Source organism: Accipiter gentilis, chromosome 17 (assembly GCF_929443795.1).
Source record: "Accipiter gentilis chromosome 17, bAccGen1.1, whole genome shotgun sequence".
Lineage (NCBI taxonomy): Eukaryota > Metazoa > Chordata > Aves > Accipitriformes > Accipitridae > Astur > Astur gentilis.
Genome location: NC_064896.1, coordinates 30252217 through 30273666, shown reverse-complemented (window position 1 = coordinate 30273666; position 21450 = coordinate 30252217). Strand labels below are relative to the sequence as shown.

Genomic DNA, 21450 nt, shown 5'->3' with positions numbered 1-21450 from the left:
AAAGTAGTACTAAGTGAGGCTGTGCAGAACTCCCCCTTTCTCTGGATATTGTGGATTTTTTTTTAGTCCTTGCAAATATGATGGAGGAGGGTAGCTTGTTCTTTCCAGCTGTGGAGGCTACCAAAGAAAACCAAGGCCTGACACTTGCTCTTCAGTGACAAGGTGAAAGCAAATCCATTTGGACCTGATATGCAAATCAGCAAACTACTGAGCATGGAGGACTAGCACGTGGATTTGGGATGGTGGAGACATCCAGACTTACTGCTAACAAACAAGACGGCAAAATATTCCGGTGCTTGTCTAAGAAACTAGTTGAGAGCAAGAGGTCTGATAAGTATCTGCAGAAATCTGAAGAGTGTAAAAACAAATTAATAAATCAAAGCCCTGATGTAGAGACAAATTAATTAGGATGTCAGAAAAGGATGGAATGAGGACTAAAATGAAAACAAGGAAAACAAATGTTCCTGTCAGACAGCAGAAAGTGTCCTGGCATTGAGATGCCCCCTGGGACCTGGCCAAAACCCAGCAGGAGGCTTGAAGCTGATGTCCGTGAACTTTGGAGTGGGCTGCCGAAAGGGGAACAGCAGGGGACTGGCATTTGCCATCGCTTGGAGGTCTTTCAGAAGAAACACATCCAGCATGGACAAGATGTAGGTGAATGTACTGTAAGGTGTGTGTGTGGATGCCCTCTGCATCCTGACATAACTCCAGGTATGTCAAAAAGCAAGCAAGAGGAGCACCCTTTAGACTCTCCACCAAAACTCCCTTAGCCTCAAGTGGAAAAAAACCTGATGATAATAACTGATAAATGCTGAGTCCATGGAGGACGAAGCAGATAACAAGAAAGTAGGTATACCCGACAGGGCCCGGCTCCCTGAGCTGAGCACAACCTTTGTGGAAGCCTAGCTGTCTGATCGCACTTGCAGTATGGCTCCTACAAAGTATCAAAGTATTCCTGTTTAACAGAGACTTCCTGCTTAACCAGGATTGACTTCACATACGACGGTAACAGATGATCCTTCTGTCAGCCCAGATTCATGCAGGCTGACTTTAGACCCTTCACTGAGGCCCCCAAAATAGGAGACCACCCACTTCAGGTCTGCTGTCAGCAGTGGAGGAGAAGAGGAAGGCAGGCGGAAGCGTTTTGAGTCCTCTGCATGAATCATCCCTTGAAATAGCTTATCATTTTCCATTAACCAAAGAGGAGATGGTAGGTGATTCGGTGCCTTAATTAGATCTCTGGAAGTACCTAATAAGATGGAGTTAGAGGGAATCTGCCTTTGTGTTGCATTTTGCAGCCTGCTGGGACTGTGAAAAGTGCAAAGTGGTGCTCTCCAGCGTCTGCTTTATTTGCATCGTGCAGGGGGACGGGGCTGTAAAGAGGAAAGCTGTGTTATGTGCCTCGTTCAATACAGCAAATGCTTTTACTTGGGCAGCAATTAAAAACACAGCCAGAGTTCAGATCTGTAAGAAACAGAGCTAATAATTTTTAGGGGCATTTATCTGAAAAGTAATTGGATTTCTCAAATAAGTTGTTCTAATTGATCAAATTTTGTTAGCTTTTGCATTTAATTAGGAGGGTATTGAGCCAAACTGTTAGCTGCTCCAGCTGGACCTCACTGCACATCTTTTCCATCACAGCCTGGCTGAGGCGTTTCACTAGACAACAACAGAACTTGAAAGAAAGAAACTTTTCTTTCAGCATTAGGCAGTTTTGCTTTCTATCAGGATAACACCTGTCATTCCAGGTATTTTCTACAGGACAAATACTCTACATTGTGCTATTTAAACGCTTTGCAGATTCAAATGATCTGTTCGAGAGCGCTCTGCTCTACAGGAAGTTGAGGGACATGTTGGTAATCTGGAAAGACGAGAGGGAATTTTTGCTATTCTGAAACAGAGGCTAGGACTAGCAGGTAGACTCCAGATCAGTGCCTGCCTGATGAGCACCCACTCTAATTTCTGTATGTACAGTCAATACTTGCTAGTATACCCATCTGCAGTTAATACCTGTGGGGCTACTACCAAGAGCTCCCACTGAGATGAAAGGTAAAGCCATAAATAGCAAACAAAGCTTTAGTCTCCACTTGTTTTCCTGCATTCTCAGTCTTCCAACAGTCAGCCACCTGATCAATGGGCAAAGCTTGAAAAAAATCAGTTTTGAATAATTTTACTTAACAAGATGTCAGTCTTTAGAAATGAGGGGAAAGACAGGAAAGATGGACTCACAGACAAACACCAGGCTGGGATTAAAGTCATCTTGCTCAGTCCTAGAAGCCACAACAGGTTTCCCGTATGATGTGGGATGAAATGGGGAGAGTAATCCTTCTTCCCCCTCACACTTGTTCATTCAGATCATAACAGGGACCATCGCCCATTACATACACCATGCCTAACACAACAGGATATTAGCTGGAGTTTTCCAGTGCTAAACTAACATACTTCAGTAATAAATACAGAAAGCAGGGTTTTCTCTGTTTCCCTCCTGTGTGGCTTCTCTTGTAGCCACTACTCTGGTTAAGTTCATGTGATGGCTTTCCCCTGAGTGCAGGGACAAACTCAGGTCTTAGCTTTTATATCTGTTTTTACAGAGCTGAAGATCTCCCCAACTTTCATACTTTGATGGATTTGCTTCACATTAGCTAATAGGTTTCAAGAGTTACTTGGGGAACTGAGAGAAGACTGGCTGGCACAGGCAGCAGCATCATAGCAGCTTTGCCTTTTAGGCTAAAATGGGGAGACCTGCCTGAAGAGCGGCAGCATTTGAGAGCACAGCCCATAATTCTTCTAAGTAAGCTGAAGTCAGCTTGGCTTTTTGCACTTTGTCTTCCAAAAGACAACTGTCTGAGAGGCTGAGCTCTGGTGACTGATGTCTGACCAGGACCTGGGTCGTGGACCTGCTGATGCCTTGAGCAATAATTTTGTTTAATGTAGCAAGTTCTTTGGATCATAATTTAACTGGTAAGCCAGGCGGAGATATAAATCTGTTAACACTATTGATTCAGACACACATTCTCTCTGCTCTATTTTATTTTAAATCTATTGAACTTTAGGAAGGGCAGAGTGACATGGTGTTTAAACATCCCTAAGGCTTCTTGTCCAAAAGGGATTACCCCACAAGAGATGGAAGCTGACCTAAAAACTGACTTCCCTGCACAGTGGAAACTTTCCACTGCAAAGTCAAATGAACTCAAAACTGAGGGAGAGAAAAGCACAACTCCTTGAGCAGGACCAGGAGGAGATCCAGGAGATCTGCAGCAGATGGGTCCTACCAGTGAGGAGCTTTTTGCTGTTGATGCTACGATGCAGCACCAGTAAAGGCTTCCGGCATCAGCCATCATGACAGAGCAGAAGAAAGCAGCTGGCAGGTAGTATAATGTTTCTGGAGTGCTTCTGAAGAAAATCTGCTTCATTTCAAAGAGGGGCCAAAACTGACATCAGTTGAGCATTAGACCCATTCACCCACAGTAATGGAGTTGGTATTTCTACTATGTTTTGCCCTTAATCTGACAGTCTTGGGAAGAATAAGTCTCTAGGCTCTGTTCCTGGGGCTGGGCAGCCCTGTCTGCCTCACTAGCACATAGTTGCTGTCTTGGGACCACAGTGACTGGTGAGCATTTTCATCCACCTAAAGCTTCAGATCTTGTAAATCAGCATTGCTGTGGCAGGAGCCTGATATATGAACAAGCGTAATTCCACAACCAGAAGCGTAAGCAGAGGAAGAGCATCCAATTCCCTCTTCTCTGTTTATTCATAATTTGGAACAACTTACTGGCACAAGCAGAGAGAGGGGTGAAAATCTCAAACCAGTGCCACTGCTCAGAATGGCAGTTGAGATTAATCGTGCTGGCCAAGGACAGCACAAAGACTGGGGCGTTATGCAGCTACAATACAGTTTCTCTGGTGGAGAAGATGAGCCTTATGCATTACTTAAAGAATGATAACCCCAAAATTAGAAGGAACAAACTGCAAACCTCTTGCTAGTAACCAGTTACTTACTCCAAAAAGTACCTTGCACATCAGGCAAGGAGCTCTTCTCTATTCGGAATAGTTTTTTTATCTGACTCCAGATTCAACCAATTCCCTACTAAAGTAAGCAAGTGAGGCTCTAGCCCCCAACTAGTCTCTGACCGCTTCTTCCCACCCTAGGCTAACAACATCTGTTGGCTCTGCACAGATTACAGCCTCTCTCCAGCGTCCCAGCCTTGGCTAGCCACTTGGCTTCTGTGTGGAGGTAAAATTATTTATTCCTAATTTACAGATGGGGAAAACCTAGGCACAGAGACACAGTCTGCAAACTCACAGTAAATAAACAGCAAGACAAGAAGGGTAGGGGGTTCTGGGTAGGCTTGTTGCAGTTCACCTGCCTAGACACCATCACCAGACAGTGGAGGAATGTGCTTATCACCTGCCAAGATCTACAAAACAACAAGCATTTGTGCATCTGATAATGGTAAAATGAGAAGATGATACAGTGCCTTAACATTATTTGCACCATCTCTTAGCCACCTGCTGGGAGCCGCTGCTTCCCCTGGATTTTTCATTTCCCTTGTTCAAAATTCAAGGAAGATTATAGATATGTATCTTGCTCATTATTTTTTGGAAGCAGGAGAGAAAGTTTGTGAAGTCAGCCCTATTCTCTGCTTCTGCACAATGATGGTTCAGTAATTCCAGATCTAGAGCCAGATAAACATGCACACATTTATATTTTAAACTACCCAAAGGCTCCCCAGTGCTATCTGGAGTATGCCCCTCGAAGCACACGCAATTTACACTAGCCACAGATCTCTTCCACAAACTAATTGTTCTTAATATGCATGTTGTAGGTATTGTGAGGTTTTATGGTCACTGTGGTATGTGTGACAATGCAGCATCTTGGTGGGCCAACTTATAAATATAACATTAATATGTTAAATAAACAAATGTGGAACCAGAGAAGCAGAATTTAATAAAGGGAAGAGAAGGCTTGGATTAAACTGAGTATGAGCCTGAATTCACTCTACAGAGCCTGCAGTCAGCAAAGAGGAGGTAAACCAGGCCACCCTTCTTGCCAGGCACAAGGAAACCTCATGTAAAAAACAGATCACCTTTCTTAAAAACAAACATTTTAAAGTTTATATACAAATACTGGTTTGTGAAACCAGAATTTGTGTCTCTGTTTTGTTCACCTTCTGTTTGCTTACCATTCTACTAGTTTGAACGGCTGATGTGATTGTTTTAAACTGTTTTTGAACAACTTTTCTAACCACTCTGAAAATTACTTCGCATAGCAGAGGGAAAACAAAGAATTAAAATACAGTGCTGCTAAGCAAGCAGAATTGAAAAAGTATTTCTGCTGATGACGTCTCCCAGGAAAAACATCTGTCAAAATACACACAATTTTGAATAATTCAGTAGTAGTGCATAGCATAAATACTCCTCACTAAAGAAAAAAACCAAAGTGAACAATGCAAGCATTGAGTTCTTTGGAGCTGGGGCATGTTTCAGGTGACTGATGGAAGGATGCAGACAAGCACACAGAAAGCAACCGTCAATCCCACAGCAGTACCAGCCAGTACAGTACCCTCTGATTTCATGCTGTTTACCCCAGCAGTACTTCCCCCTGCACAGAGGCAATGGCAGTGAGTGGGAAGGTCCACATGTTGTTACAACGGCTTTTTGAGCTGTTTCCATGATGCTGCAGAGCTACCCCTGACACTCCCAGTGTGATAGATCATCTTGAAACATGTTTCGGCATGAGTTTCTGCCCGTTCTTCCTGCCTCATTGCACTCACTCTCCCTGTCTGCCCTGCTTTTTCTGGAGAGGATTCTCTCCATTGTGAGCACACAACTCCTAAGTAAATGTGGGACAAGTGCAAAAGGCAATCTCGGAGAAGGCTGGGACTCTTAGCTGCTGGACTGTGTCCCTGATGCAGCTTAAAGGACCTCTGCAAAATGAGCACAGCAGTGTTTCAAAGGCAGACAGCTCCCTGTCGCTGTCTGAGCAAGTATTCCTACTGTGAATGGATAGGATCTGGTACAGAATCACCTTCTGTTTCTGAGGTTTGCTTTAGCAGCTCTACCAAGGTAACCCAACTAATGTTGTTTCTACAAAACTTGATCCAATGCGCGGACTCCTGCAGACCACATCTCTGCTCCCACACCGATGAAAGCCTCACAGGCAAGGTGCACACACCTTTGAGAATTCCTGGCAACTCCAGAGCGGGGCCAAAGGCTGACTGTTGGATTGCTCTCCCTGTCTGCAAACTCAAAACCTGTGCAAGCCCAGAAGCAGTTGCCCAGCAGGCACTCATCAGCACAAAAGGCAACTCTCCAGCACCATGCTATTATGTGGCTCGGTCAGCAGCAGGTAGAACAACCAACTGTCACGTCCTCGTGCGATAAGAAAGCCTGCTCAGATGGAGCTGCATTAAACTTTAAGCAGTGGCTATCAGTAAAACAGGTCTGATGTAGTTCTGGCAGTGTGACCAAACCCAGCTCATGGGGGATACCAATAAATAATCCACATTCATGAAATGTCTTGACACTTGAGGCATTCAGAGGCGTTTGGCTGCATAAATAACAGGAGGACCTGGGACTGTGAAACGCTTACTTGTGAGAGATGATGGTGGGGGGAAGCTGTTTGTGATCCCCAGCCAGGATGCACTTCGGAGCCTTCAGCAGAGGTATCCAGCAACTGGCTTCCAGGGCCTGAGCACACTCATCTATCACCACGAGATCAAAGTGATTTTCAGGAAGCAACTTCAGTGGGCCATCAGAGGAAGCACCTAATTAAAGGAGAAGGTGCACAGCTTAGCAGGGAAGCACAGAAGAGCAAGCAACTTGTTTTTAAAACAAAGCACACACACTTTAATTGTGATTGAGGGAGGCAGGTAAAATAATGGTTTTTTTTTCAGATTTAGACATTCAGCTCTGTAGTCCATGCCATATACTTATACATTTATATGTATATGTCAGAATTGTTTTTGCCAATTTCTGTTTGTACTTTTTTGCCCTGGCATCTGGGCCCAAAAGCTTCCAAGTATCTTTGAAAACAACAGTGAAACCCAGATGACAAACAGAACAATATGCTCAAATACTTCACCCAGAGCAGGAGCAGAGCAAAAGCACTAATGAACACCCACTTTCCTTCTGCCCTGAAATTCAAAGAAAATTTCTCACCGACCAAAACTGAAAGGATGATGGACTTGAGATTCACCTTGCCTGATACACTGAGGGACACCCCAAGAGGGAAAGATCAGCTGAGACCCTGACTCCTCTACCCTGCTGACCCTGGCTGTGCTACACTGTCCTATCTCATGGCAGTAGGAGAAGGGAAAGCATAGGAGACTGTCATCAGACAATGATGGCAAGGCCTATTTTTTTACATCAGCTGTCCATTTGTAATGTCAAACAAATAACCCTTAGGCACATCCTACTATAATCCAGACAGGAACTGATACTGATCCATGCATTGATCAGAACTGTGAATTTCAGAGGCATCAAAAATATCACTGCAATTCATAGAAAAAGGGATGTAAAAGGAGGAGAGGAGGATTAAGAAGCCAGCATGCCACACAAGGAGATTCACAGCGTTCACAGAAAGTTTTTTTTAAAAGCTCCCATGCTATTGCAGTGTAGCTCTGAAAGCAGCTCTGATTGGGGTGATTTTGATTTGCTACTGTAAATCCTGCTGCCTCTACAGCTTTGCATCAGTTCAGATGTTACAGTTTGTCAATTGAGACACCGTGTTTTCCTTTAAAAAAGTTCTTCCCAGCCTATATGAATCCACTCTGGTATCAAGGGGCATACAGTTTGAACTTGACTTTTGCAATTTTGTCACACTGAAGGTGGAAAAGAAATAAGTAGAAAGGTTGTCTCTATCTAAAAAAGACTGTACCAATGTGGCATGCAGCTGTGCAGATGATTTTCTTCCCTTACAGCCTTGCAGCTCGACTTGAGTTTATTGAACTCCCATTAAGTAAAGGTCACTGGTGTCCCTGTGTGTTGCCATGATTAAATTCTCTCTTTGCTGAACCTAGCAACAGAGCAGTTTGGCTTGCATAAATAATAATTCCCATCAGACTATGTGGTTTCAGACAAATACCAAGATTGCTTAATTGAGGAAAACACAAAATCCAAACCCCTTGTTTGTCTACGACCTTTTGCTGAAGCAGAATTGCACAGACCTCCACACTGGCTACCAAGTCCCAGAGTCCCAGGAGCAAATCACATCTGATCAACACAATGGTCAGCACAAAATACCAGTTTTACTGAAAAAAGGAAACCTTCCCCTGTTTTTTCAAGCAAAGTTAAAAGAAGTGAGATGCCAATTCCCAGCAACTAATGCACTGGAAGGATTTATCTTTCCTTTAACCTTCACACTAGTAACTTGTGAATGCCCCATGAGGTTCTTTTCTATGACCTAAAATTATTGATGTTTCCCTTCAGCAAATAATCCCTGAGCAACCAAATCTGAAGATTATAAGCAGGCCCTGGAATATTATACATCTGATCTAGAAAAGCACTTTAGCATGTGTTAAACTTTAAGCACTTATATTCCCCTTCGAGTGCAAGGGTACTACTTTCCTACTTGTAGATGCAGATGTGCCTACATGTGCTGCCTGATGAATACCTGGAACTGTTCCCTAAATCCCATGTCATTTACACCACTTGGGCAACTTACAGAACTAACCAAATACATGCAGACTGAGACCAGGCTATGGAAACGTGCTGTATTTGATCAGTCACAGAAATTACCCAAGCAGGAAAGCAATTTCATGTGACTTATGAAATCAATAAGCAGACTGCACACCTCCAAAGCACTTGTTTACTCACTGAAAGCTCAGCTCCTACTCAGAACTAACAAAGGTGGGCCACATTGGCTCACACCAAAGGCCCTTCTAGACCCATATTCTTTGCTAAACAACAATATCACGTGCCAGAGTGTAAGCAGGGAGAATCCCACTGTGCAGGAGCTTGAGAGCTTGCAGCAAACTTGACTGAACTCCCAGGAGTTTGGAGCAGGAAGACTAAGTCTCCCTCCTGTCCTGGCAGGATGCTGCATTGCAGGGCACATGGTTTATGTAAGTCCTGGCAACAAAGGTAAAATACCAAAGAAAAAGAGGATCTTGCACCTGTATTTGTAGCAAGGACAACACTGGCATGAGTAAGGGCTGCAGCCATGGCAGTTTCTTCTCGTTCCTTCAGCTCCTTTCTCAGTGCCTTAATCTCACTGAGAAAATGGCTCCGCTCTCCCTTATCTTGAGCCTTTTTGGTTTTTGCCTGTAAAATAGAAAAATCAAGATAGAACAAACTGTTTCTAGTCCTAGGGATATGTTCAGCTTCTCACATAACCAGAGAACCTGGATACAGCATGGGTTCTCTATGTCCACCATAATACATTGGCTCATCATAATCAGTCCCACAAAACCTTGGTTTCTCTTCCCTCTCCCTGCCAGAAAGCCCCTTCCACAATCAGTGTTGCTTGAAGCATAAAGAGTATTTCTGTCTATGCAAAAGATGAACTATGTCAATACAGCCCCAGGCTCTGAGCATGAAACAGCAAAATGAGAATATCGCTGCCGATCAGATCATCCGGAACCATCAGGAGAAACACCATCACTCAGGGTCCAGACAGCAATTTCTCAGACTTAGTTGGTTCATGCTTAAACTGTTCTGGCTGCATATTTTGATAGTCTTGAACTGTGAGCATAAAGTGTTGAAGAGTAACTCCCTGTCCTTAAATCCTTTGTTCAGCCCTTCCTGCTCTGCCCTGTACTTTCCCAGTGCTCCAAAGATCAGCAGGGAGGTCAGATGCTTCAGTCCATCTGACGGCTGAGACTATGCACCAGTCAAAGTATCTGGGCACAAAGCAGGGACTAATGTATAATGGTAATTAGGCTTAATGGGAAGAAGGGTCTTGTGCCTTTGCTGGGTGAAGAATTGGGACTTCCTATCTCATTCTGCTCTGTTGCTCGGAGGAAGCAGGGATCCTCTGGCTCCAAATGACCTTGAAGCAGGAGGGCTCCCCAAGTTGACTGCGCCATGTCCAGCCAAAGTAGCAGCTTTGCATTTTTAAAAAGGCGTTTCTGAGTTGCTGTAAATGATTCAGAGCAATATCTAGACAGGCGCATGGCTTTTTTTAGCAATGCCTATTAAATATATCTAACACAACAAATCATCACCGCTGGTTGCTAGCGCTTCCCCGGCTACAGACCAGCAGCTATGAGATAACAGCCAAGCTATCGTTCACTGCAAGTCACCTTGAGAAAGCTATCCGCACTTAGATTATTTTCTAGGAGGTAAGGCTGATGACTTGAGAAGGCTGAAAAGGTTGCAGACAGAAGCTTTTATAAGCTGCTAAACCAGTATGACCTGATGGTTCCTATAATCATCCTCTGTATGGATGGATTCTCCAGTATCTAACATGGTTCAGCTCATATTGTAGTCTTTTCCCTAGGAAAGACATTCATGTGTCTCGCTCTTCTACTCAGCCACCTGTTTCGTTAAACTTGTAGGTATTTAATACCTGCGAAACCTCTACAAGTCTGTCAAGTGTAGTCAAAATTGGCTGACAGGCTCAGAAGTTACAGGGATCACAGACAGATATGCAGAAAACATGATCACACAGGCATCTTTTCCTTAGCTTGATCTAAAAGGACAGGGCAGGCACCAGTCCTGATGATAGTCACTGAGCTGAAGGAACAAACCAGATTTGCAGCCACTTCTCTGTTAGAAAGAGAGGAAGATTAGAGAGCAAAACTAATGGTGCCAGTAGGGACAATTTTAATGTCTGTTCAGCAAAAAAGATCTAGTTAGTAAATTAACAGCAACTGTTCTCTGAGGTTCACTGGTGACATTAAGATCCAAACATCTGACCAACTCTCAGCTCTGAAAGCAGCTAAGGGAGCAGGGAGCCCAGTCCAGAGATAACAGAGCACTGTCAGTCAACCCCAAGGATAGTGCTTGGCACACTGTGGGCCTGGATCCCACTGACTCCTCATTAGGGCTTGATGGGTGCCAGCAGGCTCTAATTGTCCTGACCTGCCTCGTTTGGGCCCCCACCCACACACTCATTGGTCTGGGAGTGCATTTAAGGCCAGACTTTGTTTCTATGCCTGAGCTATAGGGCTTGTGCTCTGGACTTGACTTCCTTCCTGGGTTGGACTGCCTCATGACTCTGGACCTGTCTGGTGATCTGGACTGCTGGCTGATCCTGCTCAACATCACTGGATCTGTGCTACCTTTCTTGCTCAGGTACTGTGGGACTGCACCCTTGTTGGTGCAAATATCCAGAAGTTGATGTCCTGGAAAGCTTGAAGCCTGAACAGGTGAGGGAAGGAGACACAAAGGGGTAGAAGATGTGCCGACAGCAAGGATTTTCACTTATATTACTAGTTCTCCTGTGGTTGGGGGTAGTGGTGAAATAAAGGAGTGAGAAGAGTCAAAATATGGAGTGGACAAAGGAAGAAATTATTCCAGGGGCAAGTAGGGGATGTTGCAGGGGAGAAACTGAGGCAGGATGAGGGAAAGATGGTCCAGGACATTGGAGGTGAGCTCTCTGTAGACCAGAAAGAGATGCTAATGAGTCAGACCCATCTTCTGTGAAAGACCCTATCGTAGGCAGCTCAAAGCACTACTGTTATGCAAGTTGAATTGCAGCAGTATGCTAGCTCTTGGGTTTTTGTTTGGTATTTCAGGGCAGAACAAGCCTTGGTGGCCAGTGTCTATCTCCCATCACCACATACCCCTTGCTCTAGGGAGGAAGCAGATAGAGACTTTAATGCTGAAGGCTCTGCTTTCTCCTTAATATCCCTTCCACTATGGAAAATCAGCAGTGGAAAAAACCTCCTCCCAACTTTTGAAGTGTCTCCCAAGGAGAGGAAAGGGAAAATTAACCACTAGGGAGAAAGATGCAAAATAAATTAAGAAGTAAAAAAGATTCTGTGTAGAGCTGTGACTACAACCAGGTCTCCATCCCAGCAGATAAGTACATCCTTCATGAACTTGCCTCTCAGACACAAGTACAACTTTATCCAGCCCTCGGATGCTCTCTCCTTCCCTTACATTATGTGCAAGACCAACTTGTCTGCCAAGTGACTTCCCCAACTGCTCAGCAACAGAAACACTGGATGATGCACAACCACATTTGGGAAAACAGAAGCTGCTTCCATAATGGTGGCTACAGATTAATGTTCACGGAGTTGAAAGCCATGTTTGGTCTGCATAATTTAAAGTAAACGCGCAGTGCCTTACTGAGGGGCAGGGCAATATACTTGGGCATGTATGACACAACACGTGTACAGGGGTATGAAGATGTCCTCCTGCATCTCTGATCAAGACAGTATCTCTCTTGAGATGGATGCATCTGCAAAATGGCTTCTAGACAGTGCTGCCACCAGGAGGGGGAGGAAAAAACCTAATTAGTATCAAAACCTATCATCTGAAGAAAAGAGCTACTCTGTAAATTAAGTCTAGGAAAATTAGGTTGTGAAAGAGAAATTAAGGATGCATTTTTATAGTGCACTCTGCTTTCTACTTGAGGTGGCTGAGAGTGGGAGGGAGTGTCAGGACAGCCAGACATCTCGTTAGGAAGTGAATTAATGATGTGAATGTTTCTCTCGCTCTCTGGTGAAGAGGATTGCATGAACAATGCCAGACATAATCCAGAAAGCAGGGCACTGCAGCATCTCCCCATGCAGCAGTAATGACTATGATTTTGCCATCAATGAGGAATTCAGCTAGGAGGAGTTCTACCTTTAGCCCCTTCTACAGCAGATGAAGATGAGCACTGGTGGCAGGTGACCAAGGAGGCTCAGGCAGCCCCTGGTAGAGAGGCTTTCTGTGAGATACCTTGCCAGGCTGGATGCCTTCCGCATTTCTAAAACTGCCAAGCTTGTACCCCAGTTCCTTTTTTCCAAGGCCAGATTAAATGCCTTCCCATCAGAGTAAATAGGGCCACGCACATCAACTGCCACTTAGTCCACTGCATTATGCTATTTTTTCTTTCCTCTCTCCTGAAGTGGCCTTTTTACTGTTAACTGACCACAGAGAGGCTCATGCCCACCAATATTCTACCCCTGCCTGGATACAGTAAGAACCAGACTGGGAGCATCACTGTGGGCTCATGGTGCCTTGAACCCACGAATACCAAGTTCAACATGGGTGCAGGCTGGCTGCACCCTGCCTATGGCTCTCAGCAGGATTAGTCACTGTGACTTGCCTCTAGCCACTGATTTTGGGGCAACCCAGAGCACCTGGCTGTAGTGGTTCTCTTCTAAGAACATGCACGAAGTGGCAGAGTTGTTCCTTAGTTTTAGAGACAAAGTAGCTTGCCTGGCTAGCAGATCAGGTACTTCTAATCTAGAGAGCTGGCATTCAGGTAACCCACACAGGGCATGTTGCAGGGGCACGTACAAAGGCCTGGTCGATGTCCTTCCTGATATCTGCTACTATCTGGGCATTGTCACCACGGGCCAAGACTGCATCCAAGGAATGCTGTTGGATGGGCTCCAGCAGGCGAGCAGGGTGCCCAAGCCGCAGGATGCGGGCTTTGTAGCCAGCCAGCCTTTCCACCAGATTATCCACAGCAACATTGGAAGGGGCACAACACAGGACCTGTACGGGGAGAAACCAAGTGCTTGTTACTGTTAAGGACACAAAAACACTGGAGCAACAGTGTCCGAGGAGGGAGACCAACACATACTGTTAGGAATTAACCACTGACACCTCCATAGCCTCCAGACACCAAACGCAATTCTCGCCTTGCTTTGAAGCACTAGTGCAGGGTCTTCAATAAATAGAGGCTTCAAAGCTCAGGTTTGCTATTTGCACCTAATTTCAGCTGATAGGCAAAACTCCCTGGACCTTGCAAACCAAGCCAGACTCTGTAGTGTAGCACAACTGTACTGGATCTGCTTCAGCTGCCGTGAAGCCCAATGAGTTTGCAAAATAAACCAAGGTGAACACTGTCACTACAGTTCTGCCACTGATACTCACTTTCAGGCCTTGCTGTACAGCTTGCAAGATGATCTCTACTAGTGTTGTAGTCTTCCCTGTGCCAGGTGGTCCATGGACAATGGCAAGCTCCCTCTGTGCCAGTGAGAAGGAGACAGCCTCTCTCTGTGATGCATCCAGCGAGTCATTGTAAAGCTTTAGAGGCTCTGGGGAGACAGCAGGAGATTCACTTGGACCCCAGCCCTAACTTGGGTGCTCACGAAGAAGCGCAAATCTATGAATACAAATAAGAAGCTACTCAGTAGCTGGCCCAAATCAATTTGATAATGAGAGTAACATTCTTGGGGAGGAAGGTACACTGTGTACCACCTAGGTGACTAAAAGAGCATAGGCTGGTAAAAGTAAGGCTTGTTATGCTTTCAAAATGAACAGGCTGCCCATCCTGCATCTGTCTCTTCCCCATTCTCTCTCCTACCCTGCTGTACTTCAGAAGGAGCAACCATTCAGTTGTGAACATAGCTAGCATGTACTGACACTTTTCAGCATTTAGAAAGGCATTTGCTGGCCATAACATCAAGCATTTAGGATCTCCTGGGTCTGGAAGGTGCCCTGGGTTTATTTCAAAGGTGAGCCAGCGTATTTAGTAAACTTTTAATAAAAAGAGGGAAGTAGTTGATCATGCAAATGAATCACTTCCATTCCAGTTAACAAACCCAACACGGTCCTAGTGAAAAAGCAGCAGAAAAAACTACAGCGTCTGTGAGCGGAAAAGAGCAGTTCCGTATTGTTCAACAATGACTGAAAAGGAAGGCAGGAAAAAGATACAAACCAGCAATATAAATGATGAAAACTAAAATTAGTTTGAGCTTTAATGATCAGAAAGGAATAAAGGGAAAAGAATATGCAAATTGCATTATGAGACAATTGGTTTCACTGCAGAAGACCCAATTCTCACAAGCTGCTTTTTACCTCCCAGATTTATCTAATTTGAATCCATATTTATTTTCATCCCCCATAACGAACAAGGAGATTAGCAGCAGGATTATGGAAGTTAATTACAGCAGATGATGACTCATTACACTGAGGTTTACTGAAAATAAAGTTCCTATGAAAGATTATAGAAGACAAATATCTGGGCATCATTCCCTGCTAGGCATCATGTGTTTTATCGCTATCTTTGCATTAAGGACTTGATTAATAGCATGAAAGTTTTTGCTTGTTTTAGGCAGGTTAACTTGTGTGCACCTCCCATGTAACCTCTGGCACTGACTTTTGATGCACCACAACTAAATGAGGTGTCTGGGTTAAACAACATTCGTTAAAAAGATGCTTGGTGAGGAAGAGAGAAACAGGACTAATGGTACTTTTTCCTGTTAACCTCACCCTTGCTTTATACATAATTTTTGAGTTAGTCTGCTAACGATGAAGAGAAAACTAGGAAGCATCCCATGGGCTGGAGAAAAAGACTAGTTTAAAAACTGAAAGGCATTTCCCACAATGAGGAACAGCTGGGATGTAGGAGTCATTGATATTTCCTTGCTCAAGGAATGAGATCAGAAACAGGCTTCTCCACATGCATGCACACCCTCTTCCCTTTTAATCACACACTGCCAAAAGTTGCTATGTAGGCAGGCTGGGAAATATGCCTCTTTTCTGGGCTGGGCACATTAGTGGTGAGGAGGAAGGCAGAGCCTTTTAAAGGATGCTGTGGCTCCTCTAAACTCTTCTCCATCTACCAGCTGTGCTCTAAGTAGGCTCACCTGAAGAAATGCAGTTTATCTACTCCAGCAGGGCTGGCCCAAGAGCTCTTTAGAAGCAATCAGTTTAGGGTTTGCACAGATGCTCCCAGAATACACCCATTAACCCAGCTCTAGCCCTGTGGCATCAACTCTGCATTCCTGCCCCCTGCTCTGCCCAAGGCTGTCCATCTCAGGCCACAACGGAGAGGACAAACATAAATCTGCATCCTTGGGCCTGGCACGGATGGGTCTCGATGGTGGTCAGGTAATTCAGTCCCCGATGCACAACTTGATTTGGGAGTGTAGCATTGGGGGAAAAAAAAAAAAAATCATCTTGGCCATCAAGGTTGGTCCTCCAACATTTCCAGGAACCAAAACACTTTTCTGCACAGTATCAGCAGTTCAGGTGAAGTACTGGGTTGGAAGGTGATATTCAAGTCCAGGAAAGGGGTCTTTGCACCAAACATGGATAAGAACAGTCCCCCGGGAGGAAAAGCTCAAATTCTCCAGAGCTGGAGGCCTTTTACTTCTCAATATACCTTCTAAAGTACATTCTTCACCATCAGTGTGTATAGGCACCAAGAGCAAAGCATGGGGACCCCATGACCAGCTCCTTTACGTTACAACGTAACTACAGCCGCTGTTGGACAAAATCCAGGTTGTAATTAAGCCTAAAACAAGGAAATTCCCCTGCTCTCCCTATGAAGCCTTTGGCAGCTGAGTTGTCCAGACTGCTTAGTTTTCCCTATAGATCTCAAGGGCCTCTTCATGGCCCCTGTGATGACAAGAGGTATCACATGGCAGAGGGACAAGGAGCATTTAAGATTTTTGCAAGGGACTTGTCACATGTACTGGACTTGTGCCAAGAAGCTGAGGAAGTTTTGCTAGAAATCCCTGGTGCTTCCCCAGTGCTCTGCCTGCTGGGTTGGCTTTTACTGGGGACACTCTTGCCTTTTAACTAGGCTTTTTTTTTTTCTTCCTTCTTTCTCTTTTCAAATGTCTTTTTACAGCAATAGGCAGAATTAGATATAACCCTTGCCTTTCGCATGCGATGTGACCATGCAAGCCAGCCAGTGTCATGGCATAGAGACGAACGCCCCCTTGCCTTTTCTACACCAGCACTACAGGAGAGAGCTGGTAGCTATTAGACATCTGCAGGGTTATGCCTACAATAAGGCATAACGTTATTTCTTAAAGAAAAGGGAATATGTCCATCCGCTTGGCTGGCCTGGTGGTGCACAGCAAACAGAGCAATGCTGACCTCTACTGGCAAGCAAAGCATCTCTGTACGTCCACCACAATGTACAGGTGCAGGGGTCCCTGCATATAAGCTGTGAGCAGGGAAGGATTTCTTGTAGGAGATTTCTGGTGTGAAAGGTCCAAATGCTTCTGGGCCATGAGTGCAGGTTAAAGTGGAAGAGAGCCAAGCAGAACATTTCTTATGCATGGACTTCTGGATTTTGCTTCCCAGAGAGTCCAATGAGCAGAAATCCTGTTTACTTCAGAGTTCGCCTTTTAGAAAGCTTATTATCCCACTTGGTACCTTTCTGGAGGCAGCAAGGTAAGGGTTGGAAATGCGTTGTGGTGGGGACCAGTCCCAATCTTAGCTCCAGATCCCATCTATCCACTGGTGATACCTTCTTATGCTCCTTTTGACTACTCCTTAGGTTATTCTTCCCACAGCCTGTCAAGTGTTTTTGTGTTATGCCAAGGATATGTATTCAGAGTTGTATTTTTAAGTGTTTTGAAAGGATTTGTGCTTTGATGTGCAGTGCTATAGATAACGCCTCAACTTATGCACAATCCCAGCAGCTCAGGAGGAATGATGAAAAGCACAGATTCAGTGCATGACTTCAGCAAACACAATCCTTCTGGCCATGAGGGGCATGTGAGAGTGCACTGACATTTTTCATGATCTCCAGTAGCATTTCAGCTATGCCCTTCACGTAGGAGAGCCTCTGACATACCCCTGCCACTTACCATCCGATGGGGAGCCAGCAGCTTTCTGAATCAAACCTGAAGCCCCTGGCTGTCCCTCACAGTTCAGATCCCAAAACGTTTATCAGACCTGGCCCTGCTCAACCCTGAGCCCAAACATACTCCTGGCTAGACCCAGAGGGGCAATCCAAGCATCCTGCAGTAGCAATGGTGTGAGAACACACCAGCTGTGAGATCTCCTGTTGTCTGTAAATACCCTGGAATGAGAAGGCCGGTACAAACTAATTTCAGGCTTCTTGGGGTCAAAAGTCTGGCACTTTTTTTCCCAAATTACTGATAACCATCTTACACAAGCCCAGTGCCAAAAAAATGCTCCCAGGACATTGTTCCAGTGGGAGTCATGCCTGTATCCATTAGTACTGGGAGGGATTCATCCCCCAAGTATTGAATAGGATTTTCCTGACACTGTGAGAAACAGCTGCGTGCAAATTAGCATAGCAGCAGCAACTCTGCCAGCCATCAGGAGTTGGGTAAAAGGGCGCTACCTTTTTTTGTCATTATTACCCTTCTGTGCATAGTGATGGCTTTTTAGCAAGCCAGTATCATGCACTGGTCAGATGCCAGCAGCTGCTACCTACTTCAAAACCATGTTTCCATTGGCTTTTTCAGACTCCTTGTTGACCTAATCAGTTGGCGACTAGATTTAGGCACTCTCCTGGGATGACACAGGCTTTAATACAGATCCTCCAGGCACAGCATTTGGCAGCCTGCTCTCCCAAGATAACCCAAGCAGCTGCGATCCAGTCATGAGAAGTTCACAATGCAGTACAGCAAAAAATAAGCAGCTAAAAGCTATTTATCAGACAGGCCATGAGACTACTGTAACTCTACATGGGTATGCCCTAAAGAGACCCTGTATAACCAACCTTTTGGAAATAATAATAAAAAAAACAAACAGATGCTTTTCCCTCCAGGTTACAAGGGTCCATGCTGGGAAACAGCCACAAGCAGAAGGCACCAGCGGAGCAGAGGATGGCATTGAGACTCCATTACCTTTGCTGCTGGAAAGAACCACTACATCTCACATTTTTCAGTGGTACTGGTGAGTGTTCTGTGTTTCAACTCTGCATTGTGTGCTGCAGTCTGGGTACCTACAGCCTGCTTTCTTGAGGATGTGAAGCACACACAGACTTGTTGTCTATCTTTTGCCCTTTCAGTTTACACCCCTGTAACACTTGAATCTGCTGACCAGTTTTTAACTGATTTGTTATAAAGTCCCTACGCGCTTTATGAAAATGCGGTATGAAAGTGGGTATCAGAACCCAACTAAAGGCCCTGAGACTCCCGTGCTTGAAAAATGAGGCTTCTAATTTTTTCCCAATGCTTAAGGACTTAGATTTAGGATTCTGCTGCTGCCCGTATCATTTGCTGGAGCCTATTTTGTCCTTGGGAGAACACCCTTGAACATCCAGGCATAGACCTGGGTGCTTATGATTTCCAATGACCTTTCTGCTTCTCAATCTCCTTGTAATTTGGTTCTTCCCCACCACTTGTATAGAAGAGAGTGACAAATATCCCCATCCACCCGCCCAGTTATGGGTCTCATCTACTCTGGGCTGCCTTCCTCCTTCTTTTCCAGCAAAAGTGTCAGTGCTAGCTTTTTCTCTGGGTGGGTGTTTATATGGTCTCACTCCCACCCCTGGCTTTCTGGGTTTCTAACTGAAGTGGAGCTTATATTGCATCCTGGAATGGTGTTAATATAGATGTGTGTCTAGACAGCCAGTTTTATGAGATGTACAGAACTTATTAACTCTGAGACTCCTGATGGGTTGGTTTGAAATCAGATAATGGATGGGATGAGACAGATACAGGGAAGCGTCTCCCTAAGAAACCAGGCTAAAAGATGCTTTGTCATGAAAAGAAATAACATGTCATGGAGAAGCAGCCTGAAATGCTGTGAGCTTTTTCTATCCTTCTGTGTCAGAGCATGCACCTGGGAAGCACTTGCTGCCTTTTTCAGACAGTCCACACATCTACGAGTTTCTATATTATTTGCAGAGACACATCCCCATGTCCTACAGTGTATGGGACACCTTATATGATGGCATGTGCCATCATATAAGCGTAAGAGACAGGATTTATCCAGCCAGCTGCTGAGTGCCCTCCCCTTCAACTCAGTGGAGGTTGGCTGTTCAAGGCACGTTGCAGGACCTATTTAAAGTTAAAGTCATTATTATTTAATTCCCAACTTTCTAGTTGGGGAGAAAGGAGCTGTAAATTGAGGAGGTAAATGGAAGGCCATTCCACCCTGCCAAAGCATTTTGCTGTTCTCAGGTGATATGCTGCCTTCTCATATTGCATCTGTTCTGTCTGTTTAATGTGGCTGAATGTTTCTATCAATCAATATTTTCAGTGCTGGGGAGACATAAAATTCATCTCTGTGCTTAGTTTCGCACATCTGAGCAATTTGGTGAAAAGGAGTTTTTCTTCATTAGAAAGGCAGTTCTGCTACCACAAGGGAAAAAGCGGAGTTGAAGCTGCTGAGAAAGTTAGTTCATTAAAATTTAATTATTTTATCTAATATTAAAAACCTGAGTGCACCAAGGTCCCTAGGTAGCCAAAAGGCTAAGAGGTTTGACTCAGACTAAGCTCAGTGCTTAGAACTACAGAGATATGACTCACACTAACATTAATTCTTCATCCTTGGTGTATCATATCAGAAGCCTAGCCTGAAGGTATACTGCAGGGGAATAGGAGTGAGTATGTGAAAGAGGGGACCACTGTGGACAACCAATACAGTAATCAAAGTAAGAGAAAAGCTGCAACAGCAAGCACAGAGTGCAAGGAGCTGTGGTGGGGAGGAAACCAAGCAGAACCCTGGCCAGTAAGGAACAAGACAGGGATGGATGGCATCACCCATGGCATGCTGCTGAGCAATGAGAGGAGAGACCTGAGCTCTCTACATGGCTTAGATACAGATGGCTGGCCTGATGCTGCCAGGCAGCTCAATCCACCCTCTGTTTTCATTCCCTGATTTTTGCAGCCCAGATGATACTTCCCTTCTGTCAAGGGATAATACTAATTAGCAGTTGCCAAGCACTTGGATATTCTGCTGATCAGAGACTTTAGTTTTCACACAGTTTCTCTGAAAAGGTAAGCTGTGTAATTTCATCTTTCATTTTCCCAAAGACTTGCACCAAAAAAGATCTGAGTAAAAGGGGATTCTACTTATATGCAATTTTTTTGACAGCTGCTGGTAAAACCAAGTTGTGAGGTTTTAAGTATTTGATGAAACCAAAGCAGCCTGCACATCTCCAACTTGACTGAATACAATCAGAAGGCTGTAAAAATACAAGTGTTCCCATGCTGTTTCAAACTGGACTAGTTCCACAGTCACTTAATTCCCATGAAGGCAGAGTTATTGGATTTTCAATACAGAAGCAGTGCTGGCAGTTTCTGATCTTTGAAGTTTATGGATGAGACTGGAGCAGGCAGCAAGTAAGAAATGCCTCATAAACTAAATTGAATTTCAGATTCATGAATGTGTGCAAACAAATTCCCCCATCACAAATCCTGCCTGTTTCATGCCAGAATTCATCTTTACTTGGTACACTCCAAAAAAAGTGAGTGTCAGCTAGCTGAATAGTCTCTCTTGCAGTGATGACAAGAGTCTTTACATGAGTAAAGTGTGTCTGGTGACCAATAAACCAGTATGAAAAGTTAAGTGTTCAATGCTGCCAGTTGCAACACCACTTACTACTCACATTCAATACTCAGGTCTTTCCTGGAGCAAAGTAAGCTGCATGTTTGGTGTGGATAAAAACTTCACAAAGAT

At 44.6% G+C, this 21450-nt stretch overlaps 1 protein-coding gene across 1 annotated transcript in view; it reads right to left on the bottom strand.

The window, feature by feature from the left end:
- The window catches only part of IGHMBP2 (immunoglobulin mu DNA binding protein 2), a 47216-nt gene that overhangs the window by 19963 nt on the left and 5803 nt on the right, over positions 1–21450 (bottom strand). The window contains exons 5-8 of the mRNA XM_049821380.1: positions 13981–14144; positions 13399–13599; positions 9117–9264; positions 6593–6767 (exon numbers count right to left, since the gene is read on the bottom strand). Coding sequence (XP_049677337.1) covers positions 6593–6767; positions 9117–9264; positions 13399–13599; positions 13981–14144 — 688 coding nt within the window. The remainder of the gene's footprint in view (positions 1–6592; positions 6768–9116; positions 9265–13398; positions 13600–13980; positions 14145–21450) is intronic.